Source organism: Fusarium oxysporum, chromosome II (assembly GCF_013085055.1).
Source record: "Fusarium oxysporum Fo47 chromosome II, complete sequence".
NCBI lineage: Eukaryota > Fungi > Ascomycota > Sordariomycetes > Hypocreales > Nectriaceae > Fusarium > Fusarium oxysporum.
The window spans coordinates 4,712,847-4,727,579 of NC_072841.1; the positions used below are offsets into that span (position 1 = coordinate 4,712,847).

Here is a 14,733-nt window from a genome sequence, read left to right on the forward strand (position 1 = left end):
CGATCGTCAAGATGTATCAGCCGCCGTATTTGCAGAATGAGCCGTATCAACCTTATCAGCCGTATCAGCAGCAACAGCCGCAACAACAGCAAACTACATACGAGTATAAACCTGTCACTGCACAAGAGGTGTATCCTGTCGAGACAGATGCGGGACAACCTGAGAAGCGGGAACGAGAGAGACCTGATTACCGACCAATTCCTCTACGATGGCCCTTCATCAGCGCTCTGATACTTGTGTTGTTGGGTCTCATGGGGCTGATCATCTATGCTACACGCACATTAAATGGCGATGATAAAACAGCAACACTCGAAAGTCGTTCGTTTAGAATCACGAATGAAAATCTGTTCTACATGAAGAGACAAGATGTCGCAAGCGAACCATCTCAACCGGAACCAACAGCCGACACTGGGACTGAAGAATCTCAAGCCTCAGAACCCGAGCCTGAGCCTGTCCCTACAGACGACACACCTGCTGCAACTGGTGATGTTGAAGGCGGTACTCTGACAACAGCCCTCGTCGAATCAGTCTTTACAACAATGGTCACAGAACCAGGCTCAATTGAAGTCTCCAAAACAACCGAGACCATCACAGAAACAGGCGAAACCACCCTCACCGAAACCATCACCGAGGCAGCGTCAACCTTCACATCCTTCATCCCCGAAGAGTCAGTCCCCCCTGAAGAGTGGCAGCCTACAACAGTCGTCCAACCCGGCCAGACAAAAACCCTCATCACCGTAAAAGAAAACGGCGCCGTCCGCACAACCGTTCGAGAAACGACACGGACTGGCCCACCAATTGTTTACGCTTCTGTTGGAACGACGACGATCTACTCGGTTCTCACTATAGATTCAGAGGGCAAAGTAGCGAAACCTCCTGTTACAAGGGTCAGAACCAGTGAAGTCGCTGCTACGGTCAAGACAGTAGTTGATGCGCCCCCGCCTGTCACTATGGTTCAGACACTGGCGGATGGACAGGTTATAACGTCTGTTTCCACGCCTGTTGGGACTACGCGTGTTACAACTGTGCCGCCGACAAAGGTTGTTGTTACGGATGTTGAGACGCCGACTGGTGATACGAAAATTGTTGTTGAGGCTACGACGCATACGCTTACGCATTCGGGGTATTTCATTGGAAAGTTTCTACCGCCTATTATTGCTGTTCTTCTTGCGATGGGGATTCGAGCGCTGAATCAGTCGGCGCAGCAGTATCAGCCTTTTGCTGCCTTGACAAGGCAGGGCGGTGCTTTGGGTCGTGAGGCATTGTTGCTGAGTTTCGATGGATGGATGAGTATCTATCTTCCGTTCAAACTTTTGTTCAACAACCAGCCTCTTCCGTTCTTGACGGCACTCGCTCTGTGGGCATCAAGTATCGCGGCGCCGTTGTCCAGTGAAGCTGTCGGTCTCAAGATCTATGGACGCTGCAAAAAGGGTGCCATTGACGGCTGTGCTCTTGAACTTGGTGTTTCGAACACAGCTGCCTACGCCCTCGTCGGTCTTCTCGGTGCAATCGCCATTCTACTCATGTTCACACTCAGCGTTATTAGTCGTCACTGGCGAACCGGCGTGTTTGCGAATCCCTGGTGTGCTGCCAACACGGCGGCGCTTGTTGCTCGTAACCCCGAGATTCGATCGATGGGTGCTCAAGACTGGAAAGACTTGAAGGGCGCTGTTACAGAGAAGAGGTTTGCTATGGGATGGTTCCGCAATCAAGAAGGTAGAGACGAGTATGGTCTTGTTGTCGTTGGCGACATCAACCGTGATATCATAGCCCCCTATGGTAACACGCCGTATGAAGAGGGTATGGCGTATCGTCCACAGACTCGTCGTCGAGCACCGCAGACGTTCATGGCATTGAGTTTCTGGTATCGCTTCACATTCCTCGTGTTTTTGATCTGTCTGCTTGGTTTCATTAGCTACTATCACTTTGTCGATACGTTTGGACACTTGCCCAAGAACATGAAGAAGCTGATGGAGAGCCAAGACTTTGGTGTACGATTTGTTTGTTCTGCGCTTGGTGTCATTGTTGTCTTTTGCTGGGAGTTCCTCTTCACCAGTAAGCCGCTTCTAACCCCCTTTTTGATACATATACTGACCTGTCAGGTGTCGCTGTTATCACACCCTATCGTCGAATGGCTGAAGACCCTCAAGTTCCTACACGATCAGTCCTCATGACACCAGCAACAAACCCAGTCTCCGGCTTCTTCGTTGCTCTTCGAATCCGCGACCCTCTCCTCTTCTTCACCGCCTTCACCACCCTCCTCGCCCAGTTTCTCCCGATCCTGCTCGCCAACGTACCATACAGTCTCACACAGACAAGTGAAGCCCACGAGATATGTTCCCGTCTGAGCATTGGTATTCTTCTCATCATGGTCGTCGCCATGCTGTCGAGTTTGTTGGTCAAGTGGCCCGACTTGCCCGTCGATCCACGAAGCCTGGCTGGTGCACTTTGGTACGTTGCTGATGCACCGTGGGTAAGAGGTCTCGAGGGTGTAGCTGCGATGAGTGCAAGGAAACGGAAGGATGCAGTCCAGGGACTTGGAGGGAGTTGGACGTATGGGCCTATTCATACGCCTATGGGGGATAGGATGTGCATTGAGCATGGAACTACTGGATTTAGGAGATAAGGTCTCGGAAAAGGGGCAATGCTGATTGTTCACGATCATAATAAGTAAATAATTAATGAAATGTATAATCTTCAAGTATACTTCCAGTGCAACAGGGCGTGAGTGTACATTGACTGGCCGGAGTGTGAGTTGATGTCTGGGAGTGGCAGGACTTTGCCCTGACACTAGCAACGGCCATCAACGCGAGTGTCCATGCCGGGCATTCAATATCTCCATCGACAACATATTTTCTTCTGTGTTTCTCTCTCCTCTCAACTTCACGTTTCCCTTCCACTACACTTAACGTCAATAACTGCAGGTAATATTAACAATACATCAGCAGCAGAACGATGCCCTTCAACAACCATCGGGCTAACGTCCGCGGATACCTATACGCGGGTGGCCGAGGCTATGTTCCTCCTCACATCGGACGAGGTCGTGATCGTGGCCAGCCTCAAGGGTTCAGAAACGCCACACCAGGTCCTAGCTACGGCCAGCAGGGATGGGAATACGAGCAACCTGCTTTGTATCCCCAAGGATATGGCAGGTTCCCAAACAACTACCCTCACTACGATGGCCACTATCAGCGTGCTTCGCAACAGCCTCCACCGCCTGCAGTAACTTGGCACCCCAAGCCTCCGTATCTCGAATCACCCGGTGCGGCAGTCAACAATGATATTCATCTCTCGATGAACGACAACTACCCTCAGTCTCAGGGCCTGTCAGCCAGTCAAAGCCAGTCAGGGAGTGATGGTCAAGGAGCTTACCCTAACCAGGCCCATAATTCAGTCACTTTTTACAAGCATCATCGCAATCATTATCCTAAACATTTCCTAACTTGTTTGCAATGAAATAAACAGAAAGCACCATGCTTGCACTGATATTGCAGCCACACATACGGCGCATCAAATGCAGCTTGATCGCAGGGTTTCTTACCATTTCCACGCACAATCAGAGCCATCCTACTTAGACACACGAACCGGTAGAATTAAATCAGAATCTTATACTAGTCTAACTGATTTAGGACCCTGAAAAGATTTGCATGTTCTAGTCATTGTATGCGCTAGACCAAGGGAACTGAGTCTGTCGAGAATAAGTTCATGTCCACAAACCATTGAAGTGGTCAAACGCCTTGAGGATAGCAGGCCACCCTTGATCAAATGCAAAATGAGGCTCTCTGAGCCCAAGGACTGTAACAAACGATCTGGGGGTATTTGCAATTAAGGTGCTGGTGTTTGCTACTGTCGCCATTACTGGTATTTTTCCTGCTACAAGTGCTGACTCCATGACATTTGGGCCCCAATACTCATACGTGGATGACACTCTTGTTTTCTAATTGAAGGTTTTGTTCTTTGTATCATAATTCTTCAACACACGGCTCTATCAGGAACGGTTGCTAGAAACGTAATTGGTTGTAGCATCCCACCTCGTGGGGGCAAAATAGCCAAGAACCCTGAAATGGAGCTATAAAGAAGTATAAGTTCGGCTGTGCTCAACACCACCTCCCGTCTTCTTTCGGGCTCCTACTCAAGACGCACTATCTGCATATGATGATGCACAGGAGACCAGCTATACATGATACTCACCGAGGAATTGCTGGCATGAATTGATGATACTTACAGAAGGAAATTTCACCTGGGAGCCAACTCTACTTTACGATGAAAGGTGCTAAGCGAACCTGTGCAAGCTCATCGCGAGTTAGAAATGTGGTTTTCGACCACTGCACAACCAACAATAAGCCACTCTTCGATACCTGAGGGGATGTATACCATCGACTACGCGGTTATTGTCAACAGCAACAGATTCCCGGACAGAGTCAGAGCCCACTCATAGGGGAGATCCGATGGAAAAAGAAGGCGCGAGCATTCTTCTCTACCTGGAACTTGACGTACAGGTTAGGCGCAGTCTATCGTGGCTCGGATCGTTGGAGTAGATATCAACGCTCCTGATCTTCCTGGTGAGCACTGGCGTAAAGACCACGGAAAAGAAGTCATTACTAACGAAACCATGCACTAGTCATCGACTTCTTGCATTGAGTTGCAGAAAAGTAGGAGCCAGAGTTCAACAAGGAGCTCGATGTGATAGAAGCACATATGTGGTGGAACTCAATTGCAAAGTAGTTGGCCATATCCGCAAACCAGTAACAGTACCTTAATGATAGACCCTATTTTCCATGATTGAGAGCTGGAGGGTACGATACGGTCCGTTTCCGCCAAGATAATGGAGCTTATACATTCTTTCATCCATACCACAGCGTCACCTATTGTGATGAAAACTACATTCCACTTTGAGTTGCCAACACATCCAAGACTGCCGTTTGCTACCAGTAGGCGGAAAGATAACACTGACCAGTCTACCAAGCTTACCCTAAACTTGTCTAACTCTTTTTATTTCCTACGATTAAAATCCTGAGTTTTCCACTATCCTTAATCTTCATGCGTTTTCTCTATTGAGTACTGGGTACCACCGGGACATGCTTGTGGAAGTGTTCAATATCTTGAATGTCACATGCAAGTACAATTCTCGATGGTCGTCGCCGTTACATTCAACCCAGTCGCACTCCGGTAGCGAGCCCGGGGCTTTCTCCACTTCCGCCCGAACCGGCGCCGGCTCTTGACCCGATTACGGCAGTTCGCGATTCCACCCCGGACCAACCCTCAAAACAGTCACCGAATCCCTCTGAAAAGCTTAAAAACTTATCGAACGGCTCGGGCCGTTGCCTCAATGTGAATAAACGCGCTCTTCGGACCTGCATGCGTCCCAGGGGTCATTCACCACTGAGCTGTGAACGTGGAAATGATGAACGTCGAAACTGTCTTGGGCTGTCGCTGATTAGCTCTGGTGATCGGCACGTGGGTGGTCGATGCTGATGACCTGGGGGTTTCAAGCTTTGATGCGAACCTGGTGAGGAGGATGCTATGCATGCTGATTGGTGGCTTGGGACTAGGGTGCACTAAGAGCTCACGAGGGTGGTATTGGACGGAGTGGATGATTAGAGGAATCAGATATTGGGATGGATTATGCGAAAGGGGATATATAGTTTCGAAACTCCTGGTATGAAACCCGCGTTTTTTTTTGTTTCCCACCTTCTTTCGTTCAACTCAGTCATCATGAAGTCCTTCGTTTCTGTTGCTATTCTGCCCCTTGCGGTTCAGGCTGTGAGAATCGTTCAATCTAACGATGATGGCTGGGCAGAGTCATATATCCGCACTTTCAATGACGCTTTGAACAGTGCGGGTTACGACGTTGTTCTCTCGGCTCCTGCAGAGAACAAGTCTGGCAGCAGTAAGTCACATAAAGACGCGTTTCAATCAAATCTAACATCATATAGGCTCTAGGGATGAGAAGCCAAAGGACCGCACCACGGCGTGTCAGTACGACAGCTGTCCTGCCAACAGCGGCCCTGTTGGTCATGATCCCAAACGCCCTGATCTTAATTGGGTCAACTCGTTCCCTGTCACTTCAATGAAGTACGGTATCGACACTTTTGGTCCTGGCTTGTGGGATGGCGCCGCTCCTGAGCTTGCTGTCGCTGGTCCCAACGTTGGAACCAACCTTTGGCTCCAAGTTCCTTTCTCTGGCACCGTCGGCGCCGCTTGCTATGCTGCTCACGAAGAAGGCATCCCAGCCATTGCCTTCTCTGGAGCTTCTACCGGAAATACGGCCTTCAACACTAGCCCCGTGCCCAAGCGCAGTCTTGTCTACGCTGAGCTCGCGACCACTCTCGTCAAGAAGATTGTCGACTCTGGAAAGCCTTACCTGCCCAAGGATGTCTATCTCAACGTCAACTTTGGCAAGGTTGAGGGTAAATGTACTGATGCGTCCAAGTTCCAGTGGGTGTTGACCCGCATCAACACTGGTCTTCTGTCTGAGCGTGATACTGAATGGTGTGGCGAGGATCGCCTTCCTACTGAGACTGAGATTGCTCTGAAGGACGGATGTTTTGCTTCTATTAGTGTTGGTGATGCTGCTGATAAGACGACTGCTGATGCTGCGCGACAGAAGGTTGTGTTGGGCAAGTTGAAGGACATGTTTGTTTGTGTTGATTAGATAGCGAGTGATATAGCGAGTGATTTGAGTAGGTTTACATGTATATAGACTATATTAGCAAAATCAATTCAATATCTCAAGTGTCTCTCCGCCAAAACAAAAGTGATTCCATTCCCAAGTTCACGTCTCATTAAGTTGAGGGGCTTATCGATAAGCGTCGACACCTGATATTCCAGGCCCACCTAAAACACTTTAGTAACCTCGACTTTTTGCGCCATCTGAGTATCACGATCAAGGGCCGGTCCGCCAGAGCTCTCAATTAACCTCTCACAATGGCGCCAATCGACCGCTGCTTGGCCTCCATGGCCAGGCTATCCCTCCTCCAGACTCCTCGACCGGCAATTCCCACGATACCGAAGTTCCTCGCCCCGGCGGCTGCTCAACAAGTTCGACAGGCTTCGGTTGTGAGAATCAAGAAGACAAAGAAGAAGAAGGCGTTGCCTAAGGACTTCAAGAGACATAACTTGGCCAAGAGGGAATTCCCTCAATACTCGTTATGTGAAGCTATGAGGTCAGTGGGATTGGGAACATGGCACCAGGCGGGGGAGACTAATATTCTACAGAGTCCTACGAGCCGTTGAAGTTGGACAACCGCCTGCTTCGGTCAAGTACGAAATTCACATCAACCTCAAGACCGCCCGAAACGGACCCGTCATCAAGAACAGCGTCCGACTTCCCCACCCCGTCCAGAGCGATTGGCAAATTGCCGTCATCTGCCCCGAAGGCAGCGAGATCGCTCAGCAAGCCACCGCCGCAGGTGCTGTAGCCGTCGGTCAAGAAACCCTCTTCGAAGCCATCAAAAAGGAACAGATCAACTTCGACCGTCTCATCTGCCACGAGGCTAGCGAAGGAGCTCTCAACAAAGCCGGTCTAGGAAAAATCCTCGGTCCCAAGGGTCTCATGCCCAGCAAGCGTATGCGAACCATCGTCCCCGACGTCGTCAAGTCGATGCGAGACTCTGCTGGTGCAGCTGATTATCGTGAGAGACAGGGTGTTATTCGTATGGCTATTGGACAGTTGGGTTACTCGCCGGATCAGCTCAAGAACAACATCAAGGTGTTGCTGAACAAGGTCAAGGCAGAGTGTGCGGAGATTTCAGAGGAAGTGCACAAGGAGGTTCACGAGGTTATTCTCAGCACAACCCATGGACCTGGCATAAGCTTGAATGGAAAGTTGAAGGATGCAGAGGAGCAGATTACCCCCGAGGCATTGTCGAGCATCATGTAAAAATAGCCTTGAGCTTATATAATTGTATCATATGTCATATTAAGAATAGACCTTGTGAGCGTCGTGGGTATCATTATTCATTGTGGCTATGAACTGCCTCTGAGGGCCTTGACGGCTTCTGATTGTGCATCTAGCACTCTATATATCGCCAGGCATTTCAACACTCTATCCTGTCCTTTTACACCAGCCTTCTTTGCTTCTTTTAGAGCATTGCCCAAGTCCAGCAGCAACGTGTTTCTGCACCGTGTCAAACGTTCCTCCATCTTGATCACAAACGGGGCATCTGGGTCTAAAGACTCGAGTAGCTTTGTGATGCGGCTGCATTCTTGTGCCGAAACAAGTAGCCTTGTTGGGGAGCTTCCGTAGTTGTCGTCCTCGTCTTCCTCCTCGCTTTCTTCGTCCCACTCTTCATTGTTCGGTAAACTATCCAGGGACAGGCGTTCTTCTAGTGATGCAAGACGCTCAGAGAGCTCAATCATCTTGCGTCCCTTCTCAATAGCTGATCGTACGCCACGTAGCTCTCCGTTGAGGGCATTCGTCTCCTCTTTTCGCTCCGTAACTTTCGTCTTGACTTCCTCTACAGCTCGTCGGAAACCAAGTAGAGAAACCTTGACATCCTCGACCTTGTCATCGCCGCCGCGCAGTTCGCTGCCGAGCGAAAGAAAGGCTGTGTAGTTCGAATTGACGAGTTCGAGTAGTTCAGAGCTGATCGCAGCACTCCTGTCGCGAAGATCTGATCGCAAATCCTCGAGAGTTTGGTGGCGATGTGGTAAAGCAGATAGATAGGCGGCAGGTTGGAAGTCTTGAGCTAAGAAGTCGGCGCGTGGGAGAGCTTCAGGAAATGGGAGAGGAGCATCTTCATCGACAGAGGAAGTGTCTGAGCCGGAGAGTGTAAATGGAGCGGATACTCTGAGATCTGCCATGGAGGATGAGAGGTTGTCTGGCGCGGCGGCCATTATGGGTGGTTGTATACCGGGTGGTTGTCTGTAAGTGTCTCGACGTAGGCTAAAGGTTAGGTGGCATGGATTTGGTGGAGGAGCTTGTGATGGTGAAGTTAGGCGGCGCTAGCCTTGATTGGATATTGTGATCTTATCGATGGACCCCATATCTTTGAACTGGCATATTGATCACTCTTAATGCGATTTTATTTCCATATATTAACAAGAACAATTTATCTTCCATAATATGAATATATCACATATTAAGGTTAATGAAATGTCTATTTTCACTGCTAAGTTAGAGTTTATTCTTATGATAGTCTCCTCAAAAATGAGAGAATATAAGAACTCTTCCTGTCGCCCACGGCCCTGGATCTAAGCCATTTGCTCCCGACAGCAATACCGACCGCCAAGATCACCTTATCTGGAACTCCAAGTTCCGTGTGAGGAGCCCTTTCCCATTGGCCATCATCGACATGTTGGTTCTAGACTTGCTCCGTGTAACCTGGCAAAGGGTTTAGCTCCGTGGAGATCGAGCGCTGAATACCATGACCGAATCAACTGGACGGGCAAAGAGAAAGTCAGAGGAAGCAGGTCGCATTACGTTTGAGGAACTGATCCGAAGCATATGTTACCGAGGATAAGTCCAGGCTAAAGGACAGCTGGCTTGAACGTATTGAAGATCGAGAATTGGAGTCAGTCAATATCCCACTGGAGCCAAGGGTTTCGAGTTGATTGGTATCATCGAACATCGAGCCTCTTCAAATTGACCATGTCAGATGCCAAAAATTCCGTGCTGTTTCAGGCGGCGTTGAACCCTTGCTACAGTTCAATGTCACATCATCTGGCCCCAAGCTTAGTAGCTTGCCCCAACATCAAGTGGCACGAACCACCAGCCGCTGGATGGACGGAAAATGCAAGTTCAATTAAGGTCCTATAATCGGCTGTTCCAGTCCGGATATAACGACTTCACCCACGTGAGCGGGCCATTTCCCAACAGTCCGCCGCAAATTCCATGGGGATTCCAGGCCTGTATAGAGAGAGGGCTGAGAGTTGAAGCCATTGCACAGCGAAGTCGGAGGGAGACCCTGGGATTGGCACTAAAGTTATACATCCTGAAAGGATCTTATCTGATGGCTGCGTGATCACGGATTCGCTCGTGCAACTCCGACTTATGCCGGCCAAGTCCAGGTGAGCCCCGAGCCTCGGACGAATTAAGAAGGTGTGTGTCAATGCTTTGGAGGGGCTTCGGTGGAGGAACCCATTGAACAGAGAACGACCATTGGAGATTTTCAGTGATGATGTTACCTTTCGTTACATTATGACGAGAATGCGAATATTCTGCAACGTGATTCGAACTGCCGCGGAGGATTATCAGCAAGATCGACGAGCTACTGCTGATAAAATGCCGAATTCTGACTGTCGCGTCAATGATTGAGTTTTAATAACTTGCTCTGAGGGTCTCACGGCTGGATGCGTCCAGGTGGTCAAGGTGTTGCGGAGCCACCAAAAGTTATGACTGATTAGATCCATCGCTGAGACTGGATGCCTGAAAAATGCCTGGTCGGCAATCAAATTACGAGAAAAGTTGCTGTTCAATTCGGTCGTAATCTGATGAAACTTCATCTGGCTGGTTGTCTCTGAATGCCTGGCGCAAATGATTCGTGCCTGGCGTGTGACGTCCGCAAAACTTTTATCAATCAAATCTTATCAATCTGATCAGATCCACTATCTTCTCCTGGAATCGGACCATTGGCTTCCCAACCGTCGGTTGTGCTCGGGGCACAAAAGTAACGAGGCACCCCGCGATTAATTTCCTTCTCTGCTACCCTTTCTCCCCTCTCCAACTTAGTTCTGATTGATTGATGATCATTTATAAATCCTCCGGCTCCTGTACTCGGATGGGTTCATCACCTTATCAATCTGTCAATCTGGCTCTCAGCCGTTATCAATCAACCGAGGCCAAAGCCGAGATCGCACCGAGCTGTCACATCGCAGTTGTGTCAGCTACGCTCCCAATCAATCTTATCAATCTGCAGCATTGACTGTCAACCCAAACCACCATTGACGTCCACGAAGAGCTCGGATTGGAGCAAGAAACATTAACAACTCAATTACGGCAATTTTTATTTGACAAACTTGATTCGGCAAATCTTTCAACATTTACCTCTCGGAACTCCGACCCGATTTGGCACAACCGACCGAAAAGAGAACCGATCTCGTCACAACCACAACATCTATTACTCGTCGTCTCCCACCATGTCGGCTTCATCACCTCAGTCCATTGCATCCCCTGGAGCTAGGACACCTGTCGCTTCACAGTCAGGAACCAGGCATCGTGCCATCTCTGCTGCACCAAGTCCTGCTGCCTCACCAGCCACATCGGGTCCCCACAGCCACAGGACGCCACTCTCCATTAAGCCGAGTGCGAAGCCACCTCCACCCACACAACCTCAGCAGCGCACTGCTCTTCCTTCCATCAACAAGATGGCCATGTCGTCCGTAATCAGCCCCCAGCCGGCTCCGCCGGAGCCTCCAAAGGTGTCTATGACTTCTAAAGAATGGGTGATTCCTCCAAGGCCCAAGCCTGGCAGGAAGCCCGCTACCGATACACCACCCACTAAGCGCAAGGCTCAAAACCGCGCAGCTCAGAGGGCCTTCCGAGAGAGGAGGGCTGCTCGTGTTGGAGAGCTTGAGGAACAACTTGATCAGCAACGTGAGGCCCAGGAGAAACATGAATCAGAACTCAAGGACAAGATCCACGAACTTGAACTCGATGTCCAATCCTTCCGATCTAGATGCATGTTACTTGAAAACATGCTGGAGCGAGAAAGACAGGACCGTATCAGAGTCGAGACAGAAGCCGAGACTCTCAAACGTCGTCTAGATGAAGGTGTCTTTAACTCAAATTTTCAATCCCGAAGCATGAGTTCTCAGCACCCGTTTGAAGGACTTCACAGTCCCACCAGTCAGGGACCGAGACACAGTCTTCCTGATGCACGACCTGATCGTCAATCAGGCCACTCCTTTTCCATTTCCCAAATCATCTCTCCTCCAGAAACCCTCGACATGAGCACTTCCAACGATACTGAGACAGCCATAACTTGTGGCAACTGTTCTCCAAATGGACCTTGTGCCTGTGCCGAGGAGGTATTGAACTCCGCGGCTAATGGCTGCGGCAAGTGCACTCTTACATCAAATTGCCAGTGTCTCGACGAAGTAGCTGAGGCTCTTGATCGATCTCAAGAGTTGAAGCGTCCTGCCTCACCATCGGCTAACGTATCTACTGAGAAGAGGCATCGATCTAATGCCGACGGTGAGACTGATTTCACAGCCATGTTCTCCCGCAAGACCCAAGAGGCCTTTTCTGCTCCTTCTCAACTCCCTTCCATGGACTCTATGCCTTTCAGAGATGGCTGCGGCTTCTGCAAGGATGGAACCTACTGCGTCTGCGCTGATACCGCTCTCGCGACTCCCGCCATGACTCCTAATGATACTCTTCCTCCCATCTCTCAGCAGGTTCAGACCCCACCTCCTGAAGATACTGATCCTCCTATTCTCGCTATGGAGATGACGGCCGATGGTGCTGTCAAGCTTCCTCCTCGCCGTCCCCAAACTCAATCGACTGAGCGTCGTGGCTGTGGTCCCAACGGTCCTGGTACTTGTGCTCAGTGTCAGGCCGATCCCAAGTCTGGACTCTTCTGCCGCCTAATGGCCGCCAACTTGAATCGTAAGGACGGCAGCTCTGGTGGCTGCTGTGGTGGCAAGGGTGCTGGTGGCGGCTGCTGTAAGTCCCAGAAGCCACCGCAACCAGAGAAGATCAACCTCCCAAGTCTACCAAGCCTGGGTTTGAGTTGTGCTGAGGCATACCAGACACTATCCAGTCATCGCAACTTTTCCAAGGCGGCTGATGATATCGGCTCTTGGTTGCCCAAGCTCAAGGCTACACCTAGACCAGGTACTCGGCCAGCACCACCTGGTGCGATGATGCCGATTGAGGTTGAAGCAGCAAGTATAATGAGCGTTCTGAAGGATTTTGATATTCGGTTTGGGAGGGGAATCTAATGGGATCCCAAGCCGTTAAACTGGACGAAAGATATTGAGTACATGACAAAAAATGGTTTAGTGAGCATACAGCTCGTGGCAGAGTTGCGACATGCCTAATATGGCACTGGTTTGGGTTTTGGTTGGAGCGTTGATATTATACCCTTCATTGGCTAAGATATAGACTTCACTTGTCTATGCATCTATGAATTTATGCGTCTATTAAGATCAATGCTTCTGATGTGAGACATGTCCCGGTGATGCATTCAATAACGGATGCATAGCAGGGTTTTAGAAGAACTTGTGCAACTAGGGTGAGCTTGTATGATTTGGCCAGTCGGAGACGTAGACGAAGTAGATGAGACGAGTGTACCGATTGGGCTAGAAAAGAACGGTGTCCAAAGATGCCATGTGGCTGTAGGGTATAACCTAGGTGAAGAGCCTCAGCAGTGAGCTGGATTAACAGCTACGTCGATGGGTGTTGATGACTGTTCATGAGTACTGACAACACACCATGGCAACCTGTCAACCGCTGTTGGGATAGTCACGCGCTGACGTGCATGAAAGGAAAGACATCCTCGGCTGAATGAGGACATAGAGACTGGGGAAAAGGCGGGAGCTAGATGCGGATGAAGTTGTCGTGAATTGTTGGGAGGCGGTGGAGTTTTGATGGTGGAGCAGCATGGCCAGCGCACCGCCTGTACAAATTACAATTCGAGTCGAGTAGGTAGCACAAATGTCGTTCACTGGATATTCAGACGAATAAGGATAGTTGCATTAGATTAAAGTGGCGAGTTAGAGCCGGAGGCAGCTGAGAATAGTCGATAATATACCGAATACGGCTGCATAACTGGCTAGAGAGTCGACGAGTCGGTCTGTCTAACAAATATGAATGGCTGGGGGTCCTCGGTGAGCTCTCAGCGCAGAACTCGTCTGGCAGTCAGTGATTGGAAGAGGATGCATGTGGAGGTAAGCGCATGATTGGTGTCTTGGTGGTCTTGGGGGGGGGGGGATGCGTTGGCACACACAACCCAGCTGCTGCTTGTAGAGTTGCAGCAACTGTTGTCTTTGCCTCGCATAGAGGGAACTGGCGTGGTGCAATTAGATTGGTTGCTGGTGTGGATGGGGGGAGGGGGGTTTGGGTACATTGTGCGATGTTGAAGGTCTGGTAGGAGGATGATAGCAATTGTTAGAGGGGAAGTATTGTTGGAAAAGAACAGCTTGTTATCTTTCATCACATGTTATTCGACGGTTCGAGTTTTGGTTTCATTGATGAGTATCGTGAGTCGTATAAGTGGACGAGGCAATAGTCCAAACCCTTGTAACTTACAACACAGGTGTAAAATTACCCGATAGTAAAACTCAATCCGAACACGGAGACATGCAGGTGCTTCTTTGTTTTGTTTTGTTTTGTTTTTGTTTTCGTTATTATTCATTTTAAATTTCTTCTTTTCATCATGTCTTGTCCTCGTGGCCATAATTGCCTGGTTCGGTGTTCTTGTTCCTCATAGATTGCTATCCTTGCTGGCTGAGGGGAATGCATGACAACTCATAGCTTCAAGTTACACAGACAATAAACAAGATACACTTTCTGCCACCGAGATTACTTACTCCTACATTGCAAATCAGGCACACACTCACGCTGCAAGTCATGATTGTCCTACCGTCATAGTCGATCATGACTTGGTTCAACCAGTGGATGCCTTGTTCCACTCTCAACCATAACTACGGGACAAGAACAGGTGTTCACGATAGGGCGCAAGTCTGCCCTGCTCGGCTCTTTCAAGGTCCACAGCCTAAATCCACAACTCTCAAGAGCCGCCAGTCTTTTTAAACAACTCAGCCTTGATATCTGTTTAACCTAACTCA

The 14,733-nt window shown here is 49.5% G+C and overlaps 5 protein-coding genes across 5 annotated transcripts; 4 read left to right on the plus strand and 1 right to left on the minus strand.

Annotated features, from left to right (window-relative positions):
• Positions 1-11: 11 nt before the first annotated feature.
• FOBCDRAFT_289133 (uncharacterized protein) lies at positions 12-3,442 on the plus strand (the record flags this gene model as incomplete). Its single annotated transcript, XM_054703481.2, has 4 exons — positions 12-2,055; positions 2,103-2,553; positions 2,946-3,326; positions 3,382-3,442. The coding sequence occupies 4 exons, from the start codon at positions 12-14 to the stop codon at positions 3,440-3,442; spliced, it is 2,937 nt and encodes a 978-aa protein (XP_054559456.2).
• Positions 3,443-5,715: 2,273 nt separating this feature from the next.
• FOBCDRAFT_289135 (survival protein sure-like phosphatase/nucleotidase) lies at positions 5,716-6,655 on the plus strand (the record flags this gene model as incomplete). Its single annotated transcript, XM_031174720.3, has 2 exons — positions 5,716-5,890; positions 5,937-6,655. The coding sequence occupies 2 exons, from the start codon at positions 5,716-5,718 to the stop codon at positions 6,653-6,655; spliced, it is 894 nt and encodes a 297-aa protein (XP_031051505.3).
• Positions 6,656-6,867: 212 nt separating this feature from the next.
• On the plus strand, positions 6,868-7,951 carry FOBCDRAFT_216242 (ribosomal protein L1-like protein). Its single transcript, XM_059609433.1, has 2 exons — positions 6,868-7,166; positions 7,219-7,951. The coding sequence occupies exons 1-2, from the start codon at positions 6,928-6,930 to the stop codon at positions 7,880-7,882; spliced, it is 903 nt and encodes a 300-aa protein (XP_059466820.1). The 5' UTR covers positions 6,868-6,927; the 3' UTR covers positions 7,883-7,951.
• FOBCDRAFT_216243 (oligomeric golgi complex component, COG2-domain-containing protein) lies at positions 7,938-8,923 on the minus strand. The gene has a single exon (XM_031174723.3). It carries the CDS (start codon positions 8,836-8,838, stop codon positions 7,969-7,971), a length of 870 nt encoding a protein of 289 aa, XP_031051508.2. The 5' UTR covers positions 8,839-8,923; the 3' UTR covers positions 7,938-7,968.
• Positions 8,924-10,844: 1,921 nt separating this feature from the next.
• Positions 10,845-13,096, plus strand: FOBCDRAFT_289140 (uncharacterized protein). The gene has a single exon (XM_031174724.3). The coding sequence runs from the start codon at positions 11,080-11,082 to the stop codon at positions 12,883-12,885; it is 1,806 nt and encodes a 601-aa protein (XP_031051509.2). The 5' UTR covers positions 10,845-11,079; the 3' UTR covers positions 12,886-13,096.
• Positions 13,097-14,733: the final 1,637 nt, after the last annotated feature.

What these genes read in the sequence shown, in the direction of transcription:
- FOBCDRAFT_216242 (XM_059609433.1), top strand. Translation starts at nt 6,928, where the DNA reads ATGGCGCCAATCGACCGCTGCTTGGCCTCCATGGCCAGGCTATCCCTC. An exon ending in TCGTTATGTGAAGCTATGAG is followed by an intron (nt 7,167 to 7,218) that starts GTCAGTGGGATT and finishes AATATTCTACAG; the next exon opens with AGTCCTACGAGCCGTTGAAG.
- FOBCDRAFT_289140 (XM_031174724.3), top strand. Translation starts at nt 11,080, where the DNA reads ATGTCGGCTTCATCACCTCAGTCCATTGCATCCCCTGGAGCTAGGACA.
- FOBCDRAFT_216243 (XM_031174723.3), bottom strand. Translation starts at nt 8,838, where the DNA reads ATGGCCGCCGCGCCAGACAACCTCTCATCCTCCATGGCAGATCTCAGA.